Consider the following 22,406-nt stretch of genomic DNA (forward strand, 5'->3'; position numbering starts at 1 on the left):
CTAAACCTGTTTCTTTTTGCAGAAACCACTGTCAAGGCTTTTGCCAACATTTCTCCCTACTCCGTCTGCCTCTGACTTACCCATGCTTCCCTGTGTGATCCTCACGATGGGGTGTGTCCTTTCCTCTCGGGATCTGTGAGCATAATAAATTTTCATTTTCATGGCAGTCATCCCCTGATCTGTCAGCCTTGCCATACCTAAGTAACAATGAAACCTGTATTTTAAAATACTCCTGAGAACTTCAACTATGATTTTTCTTTACCTAAAAATAATATATTAGAGTTGAAAGACACTATATAAATAATGTAATTCTGTTGGAGGTGAAAATGGCACTGAAGTATTATCAGCAAATGGACCTCGGTTTAGCAACCTTAGTCCCCCCGAGTTATGGCTAAGAAAGAATTCAGAACTAAGATGCAAACACAAGCAAAAGTTTATTTAGGAAGTCACAGAGCTGGAAGAACTGAGTGATGGAAGAAGTGAGCCAGCTGAGCTGCATGGGCTCAGAGAACAAGTTACAGAAGCAAACTTAGGAGCAACGGGGACAAGGAAAATACTTCTAGCGGAAGAGGTTGAGGAAAGGTGCCAGTGTGCTCCAGAGAGAGCTGGGTACTGGGTTCTCTGTCTTAAGGGTAATTTATCTGTTGGTTGCAGGGGATTATCCCAATAGATTATTCATCAGCTATCCAGGTGTGAATAATACTTACAGGGTCATGGTCTCCATTGACTGGTCAGTGCCAGGGCAAGGGGTCATTAATCAACACAGCTGGTCCTGAGGCAGCCACAGTGTCTCTTGTCTGGTTTTGATGCTTTTCTGGGCCTAGAGCAGAAACACACTGTGGCCTAGATATATTTGATTCCATCAGAACCTCATTGTCCTGGGTACTTAATATTTAAGGACTCTTTTCTGGCCCCCTTTCTGTTCCTCCTCTAAGGGGGTTTAACCTGCATGACTAGCAACATGCCAAGGGGAAAAGGTCAGGGGAGGGTCTGAACTGCATGGCCAACCATATGCTAGGGGAGGAAAGGTCACCCTGGGATCAGAGTCCTTGTTCGCCCAGTTTTGCACATTGCTAGCCACCCAGGGCTTTCTGCCCTGCTGATCTTCTGTACCTGGTCCATCAACCTTGCTCAGCTCATGTGTGTCTAACTGCCTAACACAGTTCAACCCATATCACTGATAAATTTAATAACAGACTCCAGGGTGGCCACTAGTAAAATCATGTCCCCATTATGGCATGGTTTCCTGCTGAATCCAGATGTGACCAAGGACCAAGGAGCACTCCAGGCAGCTTCTATAGTCAGAGATCTGGCTTAAAGATGAAATCTATTCACCTCCCATGGACTGGTGCAGCTAGTAGCAGAGCCCTGACTGGATACAGGTTTTCTGTATCCCTACTTCAGTACCTTTATGATATGTCATCATCATCTTCCTCCTCCCTCACAAAGAAGAGTAGGTGATGGGGAAGAGAAACTTAATGAAGAAAAATAAACTTTACTGTTATTTCCCTTTAGAGTTGATGGTATGTGAGATTTAAATTTTTTTTTAATCAATCTTTATTGTTCATATTATTACAAAGGTTCCTCATTTCTTCTGCCCTCCCCAACCCCCATTGTCCTCATCCATAGGTGCACAGTTTATGTTTAGTCTCTTCCTCCCTCCCTTTCCCCGATAGTAAATCCCTTTAAAGATAGTAAATCAGTTACTTAGCATTTTCTCATATCAATAATACCTCCACATGCCCAATGATACACTTCACACAAAAGACATTTCCAAATAGGTCAACCAGCCTCATCCAGGCCCCACCCAAGGCACTCACAGATCAACACCCCAGCACTATACTAACTCAACACATCCAGATCTAAGCCTTCATCACTTGATTCAGCAGACCCTCAAGTTCCCACAAAAGTTTCCAGCCATGTCTGAGAGGCAGCCGTGGGGCAGGGGTAGGCGAGGAGCAAGCTGTTCCAGGCCTGGCTGCTTCGGGCCTGGCCTCTGTTGCTTTGGTTCGTTCCACAACCAGCTGCTCCGGGTCTGGTCACCGCCGCTCCTGACCTAGTTGCTCTGGACTTGGCAGCCGCTGCTCTGGGCCTGGCCTTTCCCAGCCTGGCAGCCGCTGCTCCGGGCCTGGCCGCACTCGACCCGGCTGCTCCGGGCCTGGCCGCTCCCAGCCTGGCAGCCGCTGCTCCTGGCCTGGCCGCACCCAACCCGGCTGCTCTGGGCCCAGCTGCCCCGGGCCCGGCTGCCCCAAGTCTGGCCGCTCCCGGCCTGGATGCTCCGGGCTTGGCTACTGCTGTTCTGGGCCTGGCTGCTCCCAACCCTGCTGCTCTGTGCCCAGCATCTCCGGGCCCGGCCGGTCCGGGTCTGGGTGTTCCTGGACTGGCCAACCTGGGCTTGGCCGCCTCTGCCTCAGGCCTGGCTGCCACTGCCCCAGGTCTGGCTGCTCCAGTGCTGGCTGTTGATGCTCTGGTTCTGGCTGCTGCTGCTCTGGGGCCTCGCCGTTGCTGCTCCGGGCCCGGCTGCCACTGCCTTGTGCCTGACCACTCTAGGCCTGGCCGCCGCTGTTCCAACATTCTGTCCTTTTTTTAAAAAAAAACAAAAACGCTGGCAGTAGGCCTGATCTCTGGGGTACAGTTAGGGAGACCCAGGACTCTGGCCCAAGTAGACTGGAGAATGGGCTGGGGCGGCCCCCTAGGGTCCTCAAATTAGCACCAGGAGGAAGGAGGGCCCAGTGAGGGTGGGAGCTCCGGACAAGTGGCTCACGTGACCCCGCCTTGTGCAGGGTGCTAGGCTTGGCACATTCTGGGCAGTGGAGGGGCCACAGCCTGGGGCAGGGAGCTCCCCCTGAGTTGCAGCAGGAGACCCCATTGGCTACCCAGCCCAATGGGAGCCTCCCCCACCTCGTTGGAAGGGGTGAGGGGTGAGGGCCTCTCCTGCTCTGGGCAGCTGACACCCAGGCGTGCACACACCTCTCCCAGGTTGCAGCCACACTCATCCTCAGAGGCACATTCATGCCCATGCTTATGCGCCCTCTCCTGTGTAGGCTATAGGATGACCGGGCCCCATCTGGGCCCCTCCTCTGGCCCCCAAACCTGGTGCCCAGGCTGAGGTAGCCCCCCCTCACCACTGCCTCCGAGGAGGAGCTGTGCAAGGGCTGCCTGAAATCAGCCCGGCCTGCCTCAGCTCTGCCCCCTGGTGGTGGGAGGAGAGGCCCTCTCTGAGGTGGCCCCAAGCAGTGGCATGGACCCCCTCCCTCCTCAAGCCGCCAGGTCCTCGAGCCGAGCGCCGACGCTGAAGTGCCCTTGCCGCCCCCTCTGCTTTCGATGTGTGACAGGCCCGTGTTCCTGACCTTCCCAGAGAAGCAAATAAACCCCGTGAATGCCAAACAAACAAAAAAAAAAAAAAAAAAAAAAAAACGCATTCATGTTGCAATGTTGGCTGGTGAGTTGAGTTCTGAGTTAGTCTTTGATTTTTTCAAGATCTTCTTTGTATTCTTTCTTAAGTAATTTTACTATCTTTTGCTCTTACTTGATTTCTTCACATTGAGAACTTCTTTGGTTTCTTCCTCCTTGTCCTGGGAGCTCAGCAGGTTGGCCTGTGGCACCCCTTTGTTCTCCGTGGGCTCCTGCACTGCTTCAGCCTGTTGCCGGGGTCGGCGCCGCCCAGGAAGCAGCCCCCGGTCTTGGCTCCGTTGCCCTCGCTCAGTGGTCGAGGGCTCAGGGGCACCCCCCCACCCGGGGGCCCCGTCGCCTGGCTCCTTGCTGGTGCCCGGCTGGCCAGTGTCTGGCAGGGGCTCCTGCTCCTTGTCACGTTCCTCCAGTCTGGAGCTTTTTTTTTCTCCTTCCCTCTAGGGGAGTCTAGAATCAGAGTCAACAGTCTGTCCTCACAGCCCCGTCTCCCCCTGCCTGAGCCTGGGTCCCCAGGGTCTGGCCTAGGACTGGGGTTCAGAGCAGTTGAAGCTGGGGCCCAACAAGCCCGGGGCTCCTGTTTCCTTCCCTCCAGGGCAATCCTGCATCAGAGTCAACATTCCTTCCCTTGCAAGCAATGTGCGTGACTCCGGGGGCTCGGCTTTTCGCTGCGCTCCCAGGACTCCACCTCACAGCCCCGTCTCCCTCTGCTTGAGCTTGGGTCCCCAGGGATTGGCCTAGAGCTGGGGTTCAGAGCAGTCCAGACTGAGGCTCAGCGCTGCCGGAGGCTTTGTTTCTTCCGGCTAGGGTAATCCAGCATCAGAGTCAACATTCAGTCCTCTGCGCACAATGTGCGCGCGACTCTGGGGGCCCTGCTTTTCGCTGCTCCCCTGGGATTCCGCCTCACAGCCCTGTCTCCCTCTGCCGGAGCCTGGGTCCCCAGGGTCTGGCCCATAACTGGGGCTCAGCGCTGCCAGTTCGGGGGTTCAGCCCAGGCTGGGGGTTTTATTTCCTTCCTGCTAGGGAACGCCAGGCAGCACCCAGCCCTCTCCTCCTCTCCGGCTGCGACCTCTCTGCGCGCGCGTGCAAGCGTGCAGCATGTCTCCGTACCTTAGGCTTTTTTTCAGCTCCTCTGATTTTCCTTCTGGTTTTCTCTTTCCTTCTTGTTGTATTGTAGAATTTTCAGTCGGTCGACTACCTGTAGCTCTGGGCGATGTCCACTCTACATTTTAGTTGTATTCCACTGAAATTGTTGTGTGCTGCTGCGGTTAGATGTCTACCCAAGCAGCCATCTTGGATCCTCTCCTGAAGATATCTTTCTATTGCCTTCTAGCTTTCATTATTTCTGCTGAGCACCTGTCAGTATTATTGCTCCTTTAAGATTTCCCCCTTATCTTTATATTTCAGCAGTTACCCCACAGTAGGCCCTAGTTCAGGTTTCTTGATTTCTTCTGCTTGGGTTTTAAAGTGATTCTTAAATCTGTGGCTTAATGTCTCCCACCAACTTTGGAAAATTGTTGACCACTATCAAATATTGCTTCATTTCTCTTCAATTCTCTTCTCTCCTTTCAAGATTTAAATTTTTAATATCTAAGTACATAATTTTATACAATGATGTATACTACATTTAAAATTAGAAAAATAAAAACAAATACAACAAAAATATGTTATAATAAAGACAATAATTGATTGGTCTCATGTTCTAACTACTAAAGGTGTAATGTTCTCAGTTCAACAGAAATTTATTAAATGTCTACAAAGTACAAAGCACTTATATAAATCTGCTGAGGGACTTGCCCCACACTCTCAAAACTTTATGGCTATGGTTTTCAATAGCTTCAAGAAAATGTAATAGTCAACAAAAATGAATTCAATTTCCAAACATTTATTTGAGGTAGCTAATATAACTTCTTTTATCCCTTTTGTCTTCATTTCTGAATTCTGTATGTTTTTTCAAGATCTTGGCTTACTCCTATTTACATTTTAGCTAATACAGATTTTAAAATTATTTATATTTTAATATTTATTTCAGGACTACTTTTAAGTCTTTGTGAGACAAGTAAGGAAATGACCAAATAAAAGAATAAATCATGTAAATCATAAAACTGGAAAATGAGTCTTTATGCAAATGTACTTTTCAATTTATATGTGCTACATATTAATTTTCCATTCTTTTTTTTAATTGTTATTATCAGAGTATCTGTATTACCTCCACCCTCTACAGGATGTTATTTCAAATGTGTCTGGTATTTCAAATAACTTCAATGAAACTGTTTCTATCCTATAAAAGGAGATATGTAAGTTTTAAACCATTAACCAACATAAAAACTTTAAGAAACATTCCTTGTCAGTTAAATGTTTACTCAATGGGTGGACCATTCATAGTGGGAGGGGGAATGCCAAAAATATGGATTTTAGAGGTTTATTAATTATATTACTTTTAATCAATATTAATTGAATTAATTCTTTTTCTTTTTCCTCCTCATATTAAAAATGTGGCTCCTTTGACCAGTTTATCATTGATTGTTGTCTACAAAATAAAACAAGACAAAAAGCCTATGGCCTTTTCTAAATAAATGAGATAAATGTCCATCTATATAGTGTGTCATTTTTCCTAAGAATCCTGCAATGCTGTTCAAAGATCATGCCTTTGTACCACCCTCCTGGCTAGAAAAGCACACTGCCATGAAATGCCATGTCATTGGGTAAATAGAACTTGACTTTGTGTTGCAAGATAAAGGGAACAGTGTTGTACAAAGCAGCATCATTCCCTATGTTACTGAAAATTGCTCCCATCCATCAAAGTGTTTCCCAGGCATTCTGCAGGAGTGAGCTGTGTAGGCTGCGGGCATCTGCAATACAGATACAGCAGAGACCACTGGTACCCTAGCTTTTGCTGCTGATTAGATAACTCTTTGTTCTAATGAGGCAGTTACCCTATTCTAAAGAATATAATTCTCTTTCTTTCTCCCTCCTTTCCTTCCTCCCTCCCTTCCTCTTAAACTTTGTCTTAGGGACCAGCACCATTTCTTTCCACACCCTTCTTCCCACTTTCTCATGCGCACAGCATCCCATTCTGTGCTCAAGCTCTTCGTAGCCAACCACCATCACTTACAAACACACACACACACACACACACACACACACACTCACACACACTCCTAACCTTTCTCTTCTCCCCACAACAGCTTTCTTTTCTTGATCCTAGTTATTAAGGGGAAAATATTAGGTAGTGAATGGCCAATCACCATTTGGATTTTTTCACCATTTGCATTTTAAAAGGATGTGTAATTGACATACGGAAAGTATAAAAATGTAAAATGATGAACTGCAGAATTGTAGATTGCAGATGAGAGCAGACTGAACATAAGGAACCTTCTGAGAGCTCATATAGGAGAGATGGCTAGCTTTGGTAAATGGTATTGATAGTTGATACCAAATTGGGGAACATGGGTTTTGGAACAAATAATACTATAATGTTTGAGAATATCTGTGAAATTCACAGAAGACATTTAAAACGGAATTTCTAGAAAGTTTTTTTTTTTCCCCCAGGAGAATCTATTCATAAAACAAAAATTCAAGGCAAACTTCACTGTGAAATTGCCGGTGATTATTTCAGACACAAATCCAGAGCAGATTACATCACTTCTTAATTATAATGTAAGGAGCATAGGCTTTTCAGAGCTCTAAATAAAGTCGGGTAGCAACGTGGTTTAAAAAAAAAAATGCACATGATACGTTACTAATCTTCCTCTGAGAGTTAACAAAATACAAACCCTAAGATGTCATACAGTAAGAATGTTAAAACTGCTCATACCATATTAGGCAAAAAGCTTATGCTATGATTAACTAGCATATTTTTCCTTTTGATTTGGTAACCATCATATTGGTTTGGGGAAACAGGAAACATTTTAAATCAATTGTAAGCTATTTGATTTCCATATTGTAGCTACAGAAACTATAACTTTTTCTAATATTAAATTATTATTTTTAAAAAGAGCCTTGTTTATAATAGAACAATATTTGTTGGTAGTACAAAAAATCAAAACGTCTCACTTTTTTCTATTTGTTTTGACATGAAGAAAGTTTTAGGTACTTGTATTTAGAAGAAAATTATTATTTATTGAGAATTTGCTATATGCCAGTGTTCTGGACTGGACACTAATTTGTAAGCTCTCATTTATCTAGCACAGTGGTTGGCAAACTATGGCTCGCAAGTCACATGTGGCTCTTTGGCCCCTTGAGTTTTTAGCAAAGGCCAGCTTAGGAGTACCCTAAGTAAGTTAATAGCAATGTACCTACAGTATAGTTTAAGTTTAAAAATTTGGCTCTCAAAAGAAATTTCAATTGTTGTACTGTTGATATTTGGCTCTGTTAACTAATGAGTTTGCCATCCACTGATCTAGCATAAACATTGTACCAGAGCAACTAAAAAAAGTAGTTTATTGTCAATACTATCAATAATATAGTCTTTATCCATTATTTTATGATTTACAAATAAATTTTATGTAATTTTATTTTTAATCAGTTTATATATTCATAGTTTAAAAAATTAAGTAGTTCCACAAAGTTGATGAAAAACAGTAATCCAAGAGTTTCATGTGCTTCCCTCCCAAATCTCGTTTCCAAGGGATGCAGGAAGCCACCTATTGCCTCACTAGCAGAAAGGGGTGGACAAGGAGTCCAGAAGGCTGGTCAGACTTGAGGCTCTGGCAAGGGTCAGAGCCTTACACCCCCTGTGGATTTGAGACAAAGGAACTGAAGCAACTTCCACCTTTTAGTCTCATGTAAATCCTTGTTGATAGTCTATCACGGAACTATTACTGGAATTGCCTGCCTATGGGCTATGCGTGTATCCCAAACCTGAATAAAAGGAATGGCGAGGCCAGAGCAAATTGGAGTCCTTTCTTGAGATTCCGCCTGGCCCCCAAAGTCCAAATTAGTATTTCTTGTCTCTTTCATTTGTGCGCAGCCTCCTCCAAAGCCCGAACCTGAACCCTGAACCTGAACCCTGAACCACATGGGATGTGGGATATTCGCAAAGGGTAATTTCAATCCTTTTTTAATGTTTCTTTTAGTATTTAGAGCCATATTTCTATTCTTCTTAATACTGCTATTCTAAATTTTTTTCAATTTTATATATCTATCAACGTTCTATTATGGAAGATGAAAATATAGTTCTGTTACATACTTACTGTCCTCCCCCAACACCTATCCCACACCCACAGATCTCTCACATATCTCCTCCTTCCCATAATGTATTATTGTCTCAGCTTTTGATTAGATCAATAGTCAGTATTTACCCTGTTTCCCCGAAAATAAGACAGTGTCTTATATTAATTTTTTCTCCCAAAGTTGCGCTAAGTCTTATTTTCAGGGGATGTCTTATCTTTCCATGTGCTAGGTCTTATTTTGGGAGGGAGGATGTCTTATTTTTGGAGAAACACAGTACATATCATTTATGTTGATATGACCATGAGATATTTTTTTTATTGCTGAGCCATGTAATATGATTATATTTCCTCTCTTGTACAACTTTTTGTTTTCCTGGAATTTGTTTTGTCACTTGTTTAGTTCTCTATGTATCTTACATTAATTTACCCTACACACTCTTCTAGAACTGTAAATCTTCTCTCAACATGTTTTTCAAAGATATTAAGTGTTAGGACTATAAGGCAATATGATACTTAGCCATGTGTAAGCTTCCCACTGCAGGAGAATAAAAGACCAGGAAAAACTTGCTGGACACCAGAGTCAGACCATACTAGGAATGGAAACTGTCCTGAAGACACCTGATCGCGCACCTGCATTCTATCTGCTTTCCAAGCTCACTAGCTCAGCCCCCGAACCAACTGACAAGTTCTCCCGGCTCCACCGCTGAAAGGGACTGTGACTGAAAGGCAACTTGTAAAACCAGGATTGCTGCTTGTTGCCAGGGTGAGTGTAAGAAGGAACGTGGGACAGGGGCACTGCCAAGGAACAAGCCTTGAGAAACAACCAAACCAGCATATCAGTGGATTTCTCTGAGATAGCTTCTTCCCTACCTCAAACAAGCTATCAACATTCAAAATCTTGCAAAATTACCACAGAAAATATTCAATATAAACTCTTACCTCTTTTTCTTTGGGACCAAAAGAATTGCCCAAGGACCCAATAATCTCCAACACAAGTCATCTCAAATTCCAATACTGGACCCACACAGATACTCTGTTAAAATGAACAAACAGAAAAACAATTTTCAGAAAATTTACACACACACACACACACACACACACACACACTGCAAAGATTGGAGTAAAGTGATGTTATAATGTTTCTGAATAGAAAGACTCAACATGACGAAGATGACAATTTGCCCCAAATTAATCTCTAATGTTTATACTATCCCAACCCAAATCCTGAATTTCTACCAGAATTTCCTCTACTCATTCTCCAAAGCCCAGCACTTTTTCCTCAGGTAAATAATTATGAGCAAAGCCTATATGACTGCCTTTGATCTGGTCCCACATATATCGATATACCACCTGACAGAAACTCCTTGAAATATGTGGCATGGATAGGGCAGTTTTCTTCCTATCCCAGTACTAATGCAAGTTGTTTTAATTATCCATTGCTGTATAATACACAACCCCAATACTTACTAACTTAAAACAGTAATTATTTGTTTGCTTGTGATTGGTTTGCATTTGCACAGGGCTGAAGGGGGCAGTTCATCTCTGCTCCCCCATGACACTAGCCAGGTTGATTTAATTAAGGCTGAGGGTTGAGGGGGGGATTTCAGAGGCAGAGGTCCACTTCCAAGACGGCTCTAGCTTGGTGCTGTCAGTCACATGGGAGCTCAGTGGTGCTGTTTGCTGGAGGGTTTTAATGGGCCTTTCCATTTGACTGCATCAGTTTCCTCAGAGCATGGCCACTGTGATTCAGGAGGAGGAATGCCTGTGCTCAGAGAGCCAGAATGTGACCTCTCTGCAGCCACCTGGACAAAGCAGTGACAGGCCCAGATCAGATTCAAGAAGAGAAGACACAGATCCCTGTCCTGAGGGAAGGAGCTGCATGCATGTACAGGGAGGGGCAGAATTATTTGGGGACCATCTTTGGAGATTATTTACTACTTGGGTTGTTCCTTGATTTTTCATTCTATTGGTCATTTTGATCAGTTTTCATAAAGAAGGTGCAAATGTCCTAGGTTAAGCCACAACCCTTCTGAGAAGTAGTCCCAAATAATTGTTAATTAAATTATAACTCATATTATGGAAGTCAGACCTGATACATATATTTTTTTTATTTAGATATCCAGTTATTCCAAGAGATTTTTTTCCCCCTTTCTCCACTGAATTGTTTTGGAGTCTTTGTTGAAAAATCAATTGGCCATATTTATGTGGGTCTATTTCTGAATTCTGTTTCAATGATCTATGTGTCTTGTTTATTGTACCTTTATTAAAAGTTTATAATTAGAGAGTTTTGGTTCTTCAACTTTGTTCTTTTTCAAAATTGTTTTGGCTATCTTGGGCTTTTGCATAACTTTTAAATCAGCTTGAAATTTTCAACAAAATAAGACTTCTGGGATTTTTATTGGAATTACGTTGAATCTATAGATCTTTTGGAGAAAACTGATAACAAATAATATTGAGTGTTATGATCATGTAGATAATATATATCTCTATTTATTTAAGTCTCCTTTAATTTCTCTTAAGCAATAAATATCAAATAATTTAATCTTAAATGTTTGCTTAAATAAGTAAATAAATAACACTCTTCAGGCATGAAACCTCAATCACTGATTAATGTGCAAAGGACTGTGTGTGGGAAAAAAAAAATTCTGTTGAGGGCATAGAGTATTAGATTGCTAGGATAAGTAAAATATTTTCCCATCACTGTATTTGGCTTAATAATTGCAAGTGCAGGTAATGGATAACCGTATGAAGTTAGATTTATAATTGGCCATCAAGAGAATTGGATTCTTGTATCTAATTTACCTGCAGAGCATGTGACCTTTACTTCATTTGCATCTAAAAATAGGGTTAATCAGATAGTCCCCTACTTATTTTATGAGAGTACTGAGAGGAATTTAAATTAAGGAGTGGCTGACAAAATGGTGATTGTGAATATGCTTTTGAAAATGCATTAAATGCTAGATCTTTGGAGTGACCAATGTTCCAATAGATGTACAAGAAAAAATGTCACACGGATGCACTCTTCTTTCCTTTTTTAATCCTCACCTGAGGACATGCTTAGAGAGAGGAAGTGGGGGGGGGGGAGGAGAGAGGGAGAAAAAGAGAGAGAGAGAGGGAGAAAAAGAGAGAGAAACACTGATGTGAGAGAGAAACATCAATTGGTTGCCTCCTGTACATGCCCCAGAAGCAACCTTTCAGTTCACAGCTCAACCAACCGAGCCACTCTGGCCAGGCCACAGGTGCACTCTTATGTGCCATCAGAGAAGTCCATAAAAATCAGAGTTGCACAACAGGCCAGACCTTTCAGAGAGCTCTCTCAGCACATCAAAACTATTTCATGAAGAGCAAATTCTATATAATAAAGGGATAAAATGCAAATCGACCAAACGGTGGAATGACCAGTGGGAACTGTGCAGGAGGCAGCTGATCGATGTTTCTCTCTCATCGATGTTTCTGACTGTCTATCCCTCTTCCTTCCTCTCTGTAAAAAAATCAATAAAATATTTTTTAAAAATACTGTTATGTGAATGAGCATTCTCAAGGTATCTTATGATACTGTACTTCTCTTTGGTATATCTGAATAACCAACATCATTAATAACTTTTGCGCTTTGGGGCCATTATGAAATAAAATAAGTGTTACTTGAACACAAGTACTGGGACATTCAATTCAATAACCAAGAGGGCTACTAAGTGGCTAAGGAGAGCGTATATAGTGTGGATAGGTGGACAAAGGAATGGATTCATGCCCCAGGTGGGCAGAGTGGCGAGACATCAAGAGATTTCTTGACGTTGCCGAAACCGGTTCGGCTCAGTGGATAGAGCATCTGCCTGCGGACTGAAAGGTCCCAGGTTCCATTCCGGTCAAGGGCATGTACCTTGGTTGGGCACATCCCCAGTGAGGGGTGTGCAAGAGGCAGCTGATCTCTCTCATCGATGTTTCTATCCCTCTATCCCTCTCTCTCTTCCTCTCTATAAAAAAATCAATAAAATATATTTAAAAAAAGAGAGAGAGATTTCATGACGCTATTCAGAATGGCTCTCTATTCTATTTTGAAATACAAAAACAACTGAAGCAAAGTTTAGGCTGGCTTTTGGGGAAACCTTTTAGTCTTTGGCTTGGTTCTCTGAATTATTAACCGTTTCAGACTTCTACTTTGTCCAGCCACGAGGTGCGGGCTGGGAGTGCGTTTTCGACTTTGTTCCACATTTCTGCTTACTCTGCCCCGGGGATGCTGTCCGCTCCAGGGAACCAGGTGTGTGTCCCCGGCACGTCCTGGGTCCCGGGGAGTGTGGGCGCCGCGCGGGCGAACCTCAGGAGGGCCCTCTCGGCCGGCCGGCTGGCTTCTCTCCGCCAGAAGCCGCGCTCCCGGGGCCCCGGCCCGCCCACCGCCCAGCGGGCTCCGGGGGGCGCGGGGCCCGCCACCGGCCAGCGCCCGGGCGGAGCCGGCGGAGCGGTCCCCGCGGAGCATGCGCACACCGAGCCCGGCGCGGCGCGAGCCCGGCGCATGCTCCGCAGCGCGGCGGGTCCGCCGATGTGGGGAGTGGAGTCTCCCGCGCCCGGCCATCCCCGGCGGAGCTGCCGCGGAGCCGCTCGTTCTCAGCCCCCATCGCCCATAAAGTTCGTTTTTAAAAAAATCCTAGTCCTTCTTAAGAGAGCGAGAGAGGGCGCGAGGCGGCCGGGCGGCCCCGCCGGGGGAGCGGGCGCGCTGGGCGGCGGCGGCGGCGGCGGCAGCGGTTGCGCCGCGACCAGGAGGAGCCGGGCGCGCCGGGCGGGCTGCGGGGCTGCGGCCGCCGGGGACGGTGAGTAGCGGCTCGCCCTCCGGGGCGGCGGCGTGGACTCCCTCGCCTTCTCCGAGGGCGGAGGTCCCCTCCGGGGCAGGATCGGCTCTCCCCGGCGTCCCGGGATGTGCCTCTCTCCAGGGGCTGGAGGGGGGTTTGGTTTGGGGGTCAGGAGGCTCCAGGCCCGGCTCCCATCCCCCGGCCCAGGCCGCCCGGCGCCCGCCTCCCCGCCTCCGAGCGCGGGGTCCCCGGTGCGGCCGGAGGAGGTGGGCGGCGGCGCCCCGCCGTCCCGGCTTCCTGGGTGTGGGTGCCTGGGATCGCCCCTGGGGCGGGAGAGCGGGGTGGAGCGGTGCGGGGCGCTGCCTCCATCCTGGCGGGGCTCCCGGCCGCTCGCTCTCCCCCGGCCCCCGGGCGGGGCGGGACCCCAGCGGAGGGGCGATCGGGGCCCGGGTTGGGTTTGATGGGGAGCGGGCGGGGTCCAGAGCTCCGCCCTGGCTCTCAGACCCCTCTCCCGCCTCGGGGGCCCCACCCTCGCCCAGGTTCTCGCCCAGACAGCCGGGGTATGAATGAGCCGGGCTGCACACTCTCATTGGCTCTGGGTGTCACCGATCGGCTTTACTCCGCCGCTCCCCCCGCAGGGGAACCCGCGGCTGCAAACTTCGCCGTCTAGTAGCGGGGGCTCTGAAGAAGGCCGTTTGTTTCCGTAGGTTTTCTGTAACTCCTAGCATCGAGGTAATTTTCATGGAACCCAAGACATGTTTCGGTATTTTTAAAATGTGATCACAGCTGTATTTCAGTGCTGGCTGGGACGAAGAAAAAAAAACAAAAACCAACCACACCTCTTTTGATCAGTGAGTTAACGCGTCCTTTCCCTTTCTAATACAGAAGACTGCATTAGTTGGCAAAACAAAACAAAACAAACAAACAAAAAACTTTAAAATTAAATTTGCGGTAAAAAGTATGTGGAGCGTTACTGTCAAGCTTTTGAATTGTACTCAGTCAGGATTGTGCTTATTTTCTAAGAACTTAATTGTTTTGAGATAGTGCTTTAAGACCATAGAGTAGTGGCTGCCAATCAAAAAACGGTGTTAAAATCTGATATAACTTTTCTTCCTTCAAATTTTATTATTTTTTTAAATGAGATTCATGTAACCACCATGGCAGTCAGGATGTAGGACAGTTCTACTACCTCCCCCCAAAAACCCTGATATCCTTTCCCTAACTCATCAATTACAGATACTCCTCAATTTACGGTGGGGTTAGGACCTGATAAACCCACTATAAGTTGAAAATAATTTGAAATGCATTTAATACATACTATGCTGTAGGGCAGTGTTTCCCAAACCTTTGACATATGTGTACCCCTTCTCTAATTTTCGTAACGCTGAGTACCCCTCGTACTCATGAGAACGTAGAATTAGGCGCAGTTAAGCATGGTGCAGTGCATATCCCCACCAAACTCTGGTGCAACGCTTACCCCTGGGGGTACGTGTACCACACTTTGGGAAACACTGCTGCAGGGTATCGGTTGTTTACCCTCCTTATTTCCTGGCTGAGTGGAAGCTGCCACATACCCCTTCCCCCATTCCTCATGTCCCCTCCCACTCTTGATGCTACAGTCCAGCATCACAAGAGTATAATCATACTGTATGTCACTAGCCTGAGAAAAGGTCAAAATGCAAAATTTGAAGTATGGCTTCTACTGAGTTCTTATTATTTTTACACCATTGTAAAGTTGAAAATTATAAGTCAAACCATGTAAGTCTGGGACCATCTGCACTGTTCTTTCCTAGAATCTATATATATATATATAAAGAGCCAGGGTCGTAACATCCAAAATGACTGAAGGCTGCACATGCAGCAGGCAAGCAGACTGAACTGCTGACCTCTCTGGGAAAGAGAGAGCAGCAGGGCTGATCAGCATTGATGATGGCTGTCAGCAAGGTCCAGAGAGAGAAGCAAGGTGATCAGACCCTGCTGACTGGCATAGAAACCGACCAATCAGAACCTACTCTGGGTGAACTGTGAAGGCAGAACCTAAGGTGGGGGTTGAGGAGGGGTTTTAAGGGCAATCGCTGTTTGGAGGAAGGTATAAAAAAGCGATTCAATTTTTTAAGGACCGTTTGGCAGTATAGTGCATATGGCTGGCTATCAGTCCAGATATAGGGATTATGTGTTTTTGTCTGCCAAGAGCATCTCCTTCTGATGAAAAAAGCTCCCCCGCCCCCCCCCCCCCCCATTTAAGCAATCCTATTCTATATAACCTATCTATACTAAATAAAGGGTAATATGCTAATTAGACTAGGTCGACCTGCCATCTTCCAGACGTCCAACTTCCTTCCAGACAAAGCCATGGTGGTGGGGGCTGAGGCAGAGGCAGTTAGGGGCGATCAGGCTGGCAGGGGAGGGCAGTTGGGGGCAATCAGGCAGGCAGGCAGGCAGAGGCAGTTAGGGGTGATCAGGTAGGTAGCGGGACAAGGTAGAGGTGATCAGGCCAGCAGAGGGGCAAGGTAGAGGTGATCAGGCCGGCAGGCAGAGGAGTTAGGGGCGATCAGGCAGGCAGGCAGGCAGGCGAGTGGTTAGGAGTAGTCATTCTAGGTTGTAAGAGGGATCCCATATTGGAGAGGGTGCAAGCCAGGCTGAGGAACCCCCCTCCATGCATGAATTTTGTGCACTGGGCCTCTAGTATCATATAAATGGAATCATGTAATATGTAACATTTTGATGCTGACTTCTTTCATGCCTTTTGAGATTCCTCCAAATTGTTGCATGTATCATCAATTTTTTTTAAGTTGCTAAGTAGGATACCATGATAAATGTGTCAGTTTATACACCCACCCATTGAAGGACATTTGGGTTGGTTCCAGTTTTGAGTGATTATGAATAGAACTGCTATCAACATTGATGTACAGGTTTTATTGTGAACCTAAGTATTCGTTTCTCTAGGCTATTGCTAGGGTCATGTGAAGTATAGTTAACTTTTAAGAAAATTTTACACTGACTTCCAGAGTGGCTGAATCACTTTGCATTTTGACCAGTGATGTGAGAGTACTAGTTACTCCACAACCTCTCTAGCACTTAGTATTGTCAATACTTTTAAGTTTAGCCATTCTAATAGGCTAGTAGTAGTGTCATGTGGTTTTAATGTGTCTTAAACTAATGGCTAAAGATGTTAACTATCTTTTCAGGTGCTTGTTAGAGTTCTTATGTTGAATTTTGAGGGTTCTTAATATGCTCTGATAAAAGTTATTTGTTCAACATGTGTTTTGCAAATATTTTCTCCCAGCCTGTAGCTTGTCTTTCACAGAGCAGATGTTTTAATTTTCAAGAAGTCTGATTTATCAGTTTTTAAAGAATAATGCCAAATTCCTGATCAAGAAGATTTTTACCTTCTAAAAATATTTTCTAAAAATTTTAATTTTACATTTATACCTATGATTCATTTAGGGGATTATTTGTATAAAATGTGAGGAGCCCGGCCGGCAACCTATGATCTAGGAGGTCATAGTTCAATTCCCAGTCAGGGCATGTGCCCAGGTTGCTGGCTCTATCCCCAGTGGGGGGCTTGCAGGAGGCAGCAAATTAATGATTCTCTCTAATTATTGATGATTCTATCTTGCTCTTCACATATATGTATGTGAAGAGCAAGATAGAATCATCAATTTTATATATATATATATATTTATTTATTTATTTATATATATGTGTGTGTGTGTGTGTGTGTGTATATATATAGTTTAAAGTGTGAGGGGAAGATTTACTTTTTTAAAATACAAATGTCCACTTGTTCCATCACCATATGTTGAAAAGACTGTCTTTCTCCATTGAATTGTTTTTGCACTTTTGTAAAAAAAAAAAAAATCAGTTGGCTATATTTGTGTGTATCTAATGTGAGGACCTCTGTTCTATTACATTGATTTATGTATCTTTCTCTGCTTGAATATACTTTTTCAATTAACAAAGCTGTATAGTATATTGATATCAAGTAATAAGACTTCCTCCAATTTTATTCTTGTTCAAAATTGTTTTAGCTGTCCTAGTTCCTTTGTCTTTCCATATAAAGTTTAAAATCAACTTGTGTTAATTTTACAAAAAAAATTCTGCTGTTACTTTGGAATTGCATCAAACCATAGGTCAATTTGGGAGAACTGCTGTTTTTGCTTTATTGAGTCTTCTCATTATGAACATGATATAGCTTTTCATTTATTTCATTAGCATCTTTGTTTCATTAGCATTTTGTAGTTTTTAGCATACAGATCCTGCACGTTTTGTTAGATTTGTTCTAAAGTATTTAATATATTTGGAATTCTTATAAATGTCATCTAAAATTTTGTGGTTTCAAATTGTACATTGTTAGAGTATAGAAATACATGAGTGTTGTGTGCTGCTCTTTATTGTGCATCCTTACTAAACTCACTTGTTAGCTGCAGGGTTGTTGTCGTTGTTGTTGTTTTTAATTCCTTGGAGTTTTCTACATAAATACTCATGTCATCTGTGAATAGAGACAGCTTTTCTTTTTTCCCTAATCTGTAAGGTGCTTTTTTGCCTATTGCCCTGGCTAGGACTTCATGTATGATGAATAGGAGAAGTGAGAGTGGACATTTCCCATAAAGGGGAAAATGATCAGTCTTTCAGAATTAATTTTGATGTTAGCTTTATGCTGTTTTAATAGATGTCCTTTATCAGGTTGAAGAAGTCCTTTCTGTTTCTACTAGTTTGCTGAGATTTTTTTCTCACAAATGGCTGCTGAATTTTGTCCAATATTTTCTTTGCATTACTTGATATGGCAATGTGTTTTTTCTTCTTTACTCCATTAATATGGTGGGTTATATTGATTGATTTTTGAGTATTGAACCCACTGGTGTTAATTCTTTAAAAGTTTGGTAGAAGTCTTCGATGAAGTCACCTGAGCCTGGAGATTTCTTTTTGACTTTTAAGTTACAAATTCCATTTCCTTAAAAGTAATGGGGCCATTCAGATTATCTACAATATTTCATGGTGGGTGAGTTGTGGTAGTTTATACTTTTCAGGGAATTGGTCCATCCATCTAAGTTTTCAAATTTATGAAGAGTTGTTTGGTGTATTATCCTTTTGAGTCTGCAAAGTCTGTAATGATTGATATCCCTATTTTATTACTGATTTTGGTAATTTGTGGTTTCTTTTTGTCAATTTTATTGATCTTTTTAAAAATCCAGCTTTTTTTTCATTAATTTTATCTATTTTTCTGTTTTCAATCTTACTCATTTCTATCCTTTTGCTAACTTTGGGTTTATTTGCTCTTCTTTTTTTGTACTTTCTTGAAGTGGGAACTTAGATTATTGATTTGAGATTTTTCCTAAAATAAGCATTCACTGCTATAAATTTTCCCTTTGCATATTAGTTATGTCCCATAAATTTTGACATGTCTTCATTTTTATTAATTTCAATTACTTTTAAATTTTTTTCTTGAGCTTCTTCTTGGCCCACAGATTGTTTAGAGGTTTGTTGATAAAGATTCAAAAATGAACGACAGTATAGCCCCTCCTTTTAAAGAATTTACATTAGCTAAACAGTGGGGAGGGGGCCTTCATTGTGGAAACAAATTCTTGCAATTTGATATAATTATTTTTTGATAAAACAAGTATAGCTTATTTTATATTGTTCAGTTTTTATGTCATGAAAAAAATAACTTTATTTTCATTTTAAACTGCAGATTTGAAAAATAAGATCTGATCACCTGGAATTAAAGTTGGAACAGAAACCTTTTCAACTCCAAAAATGTTGGAGGAAGATATGGAAGTGGCCATCAAGATGGTGGTTGTCGGGAATGGAGCAGTTGGAAAATCAAGTATGATTCAGAGATATTGCAAAGGCATTTTTACAAAAGATTACAAGAAAACCATTGGAGTTGATTTTTTGGAGCGACAAATCCAGTATGTATTTGGCCATTTTATCTTCTAATTTTTGATTTGTGAACTGTGTCCAAGACTTTGCCAGAATAATAATAACTAATTACAGTACAGTCCAAGGTGAGGCATCTAGGGCAGGGGCTCATGAAATAGTTGGTTGTGGTTTTCAGTTACTCATGCTGAACATATCTTTATTTTTCCGTATTTCCCCACTTTCATCTTTTCCCTTCCTCTCTTACGTTCTTTTCCTATTCCTCTTGGTCTCCCTTTTCATCTTATATCTGTTCTGTATTTATTGGTGGCACTTTAAGCACTTCTTAAACACAAACTGATTCGTGACTCCAGTGAGATTCCATGCTCTATTTCATTTGAAAGTTACTTGTCTATCAGAATACTTCTCATTTCTTATATTATGGGATCCTTTTGTTTAGAATGTCTCGTCTCTTTTTAAAACTGGGCAAGACTATATAGAAGTTAGAGAGTTAATAATTGTTTTTACTCTAAAGAAATAAGAGAAAGCAGATTTGGGAGGATTAAATACTTCTGTGAAAAGGAACTCTTCAAGAAATCCTGTTTGATTCTAATCACATCAAAGTAACATTTTTGTCATTAGTTTTGAGAACTTTATAAGGTATCTTAAATTGTAAGAGAAAAACTATTGTAAAATGTATTATGGAAATAAGTAACATTAAACAAATCTGACTTGCCCAGACATTTGCACCCAAGATAATTGTGTTCATTGTTTTAAGGATTGTTGGATTTCTAATTTGTATTCTGTTACCCTGTTTGTAAAACTATTTTTGTGCCTGGCCGGTGTGGGTCAGTGTTTGAGCATTGACCTATGAATCAGGGGGTCACTATTTGGTTCCTGGTCAGGGCACATGCCCAGGTTACAGCCTCGATCCCCACAGGAGAAGCAGGGGATGCAGGAGGCAGTTGATCGATGATTCTCTCTCAAAGTTGATGTTCTCTCTCTCTCTCTGAAATCAATAAAAATATTTTTAAAAAGAGAAATTTAAAATATTTTTGTATTTGCTTCCTTTAGATATTTTAAGAAGATTGATGCTTGTGTTTTTGTACTTGTTATTTGAACCAAATGAATATTTTAAGTAGTATATAGTCGATTCTCATTATTTGTGGACTGCATTTGCAAATTTACCCACTTGCTGAAATTTATCTGTAACCCCAGAATCAATACTCCCAGTGCTTTGTGGTCATTCGTGGACATGCACAAAGCAGCAAAAACTTGAGTTACTCTATACACACATTCCCAGCCTAGGTGGAACAAGGCAGCCGTCTTTCTTTTTATTTAATCTCTCATACTGTAAACAAGTGTCGTTTTAGTGTTCTGTTTTTGTGCCACATTTTTGTTGGTGATTTCACTGTTTAAGATGGCCCCCAAACATAGTACTGAAATACTGTCTAGTGATCCTAAATGCAAGAAGGCTGTGTGTGTGATGTGCCTTACAGAGATAACATGTGTGTTAGATAAGTCTCCTTCAGGCATAAGTTATAGTGCTGTAGGCTGTGAGTTTAATGTTAATGAATTAACAACATATATGAAGTAAGATGTCTTCAAACAAAACCACACAAAACAAGGTTATGTATTGATCAGCTGATGAAAATGTAACCAGGGGCTCACAGGAACTTAACCTTGTATTTCCCCTAAGAGCAGTAGTTTAGTATTTGCTAATTCAGTGTTTGCTGTGACTTAACAGAATGTGAGCAAGACAATGGACTGTACGATAAAATAGAGTAAATTTTTGAGTTAAGGGCAACCAAGCAGGTAAGTTGCAGTTTTCCTTTCTAATTCTGTCAGTTGTGTACCAGAGGAGAGCAAGCACTGACCTGAGGGAATTCCTCTTTCCCAATACTGCTCGGCTGAGGCCACTAACTGTGACTGTTGTCAAAGGGGAAAACATGCCAGGTAAATTCAAATTGTGTAAAGCTAAAACTTTGCGGGGATGTCTTTCACCTTTACTTTTGCTTGGTAATTGTATCTGCATTTAAAACTACTCAGACTTTTTCAGAGTGAAAATAACTTGGTTTTAATACTTCCAAATTTGAAAAATAAAAATATACACAAAGCTATATTACTAAAGACATTTTCTTTACATTTGAAGTCTATCTCTTGTTTCAGAGTTAATGACGAAGATGTCAGATTAATGTTATGGGATACGGCAGGTCAAGAGGAATTCGATGCAATAACAAAGGCCTACTATCGAGGTAAATTGTGGGGGGTTTTGTTTGGGCATGTTCTTTTGGCTAAACAGAAATTTACTTTTAACTTTCTTTTCATAGAAAGGGTTCTCTTTAAGAATACTAAAACTAATTTCAAAGCAATTTTTAAAAATGCTAGATCGTTTTTCTTCAAAGGATCTTGATGAGTGGTAAATAGTATTTGTACTATAGGGTGCTAGTCTCTGCCTTTAGAATTACATGACTTATACAGGCATGCCCAGACCTAGTCAGTCAGCAACTGATAAACGCCTATCTCTGACCCCAAGGAAGTGACTAGATAGTCAGAGAGTGGAAACCATTATATAAAAAAGTAAAGCCCCTGTAAATGAGATGACATTTTATTACATGAAATTTCATCAGTAAAGCCTTTTCAGGGCTGTAGGAGTTAAAAGAAGTGTGCAATACATGTGAAAGGAAACAACTACAACTATAGGATTTAAGATCTAAAATGTAGGGTTAAATTCCTCAAAAGAGCTTAGATTTCTAGGTTTCCATTACATTTTTCTATAAATTTTTGTCCTTTTTTAATGAAATTTAAAACAGCATTTTTAGTGTTCCTCCAACTCACTGCCAGTGGTGATTGTGATGAGAACAAAATAACTGAAAGCTTAATCTAGTACCATATAAAATTATAGTCTATTGATACTTTTGAATGTATATATATTGGTTTTTTCCACTTTTGAAAATGTGATTTATTATAATGTAACTACGGTCTAATAAAAACATAATTACACTAACATATAAGCAACCAAAAAGTTGGCTTTCTAAATCATTACCAAGGAAACTTGACTTCCACTGCCCACTCTAAGAAAACATTTTGGGTCCTTGAGAAATAAGGGAGGTATTCCTCTCAGGTGTCATCCTAATAAGGTCACCACTCCTTACTGCTCACTCTTTTTACTGTGTCCTTAAAG

General features: G+C 42.5%; 2 protein-coding genes across 3 annotated transcripts in view; one reads left to right on the top strand and one right to left on the bottom strand.

Moving 5' to 3' along the window:
• On the bottom strand, window positions 1-13,149 carry LOC123651399. The gene is made up of 3 exons (XM_045573158.1): window positions 12,802-13,149; window positions 9,522-9,615; window positions 1-197 (listed from the first exon to the last, which is right to left on the bottom strand). Exons 1-3 carry the CDS (start codon window positions 13,147-13,149, stop codon window positions 1-3), a joined length of 639 nt encoding a protein of 212 aa, XP_045429114.1.
• RAB23 (RAB23, member RAS oncogene family) overlaps window positions 13,121-22,406 on the top strand; it is a 21,772-nt gene continuing 12,486 nt past the window's right edge. Inside the window, exons 1-3 of one of the 2 annotated variants that reach the window (XM_036413856.2) lie at window positions 13,121-13,384; window positions 19,056-19,275; window positions 21,392-21,477. In XM_036413856.2, the coding sequence (XP_036269749.1) occupies window positions 19,121-19,275; window positions 21,392-21,477 (241 nt within the window). In that variant the 5' untranslated portion in view covers window positions 13,121-13,384; window positions 19,056-19,120. Of the gene's footprint in view, window positions 13,385-14,118; window positions 14,215-19,055; window positions 19,276-21,391; window positions 21,478-22,406 lie in introns of those variants that run through there. The other variant, XM_045572682.1, reaches the window with a different exon arrangement.

Source organism: Pipistrellus kuhlii, unplaced genomic scaffold (assembly GCF_014108245.1).
Source record: "Pipistrellus kuhlii isolate mPipKuh1 unplaced genomic scaffold, mPipKuh1.p scaffold_m20_p_5, whole genome shotgun sequence".
In the NCBI taxonomy this organism is placed as follows: Eukaryota; Metazoa; Chordata; class Mammalia; order Chiroptera; family Vespertilionidae; genus Pipistrellus; species Pipistrellus kuhlii.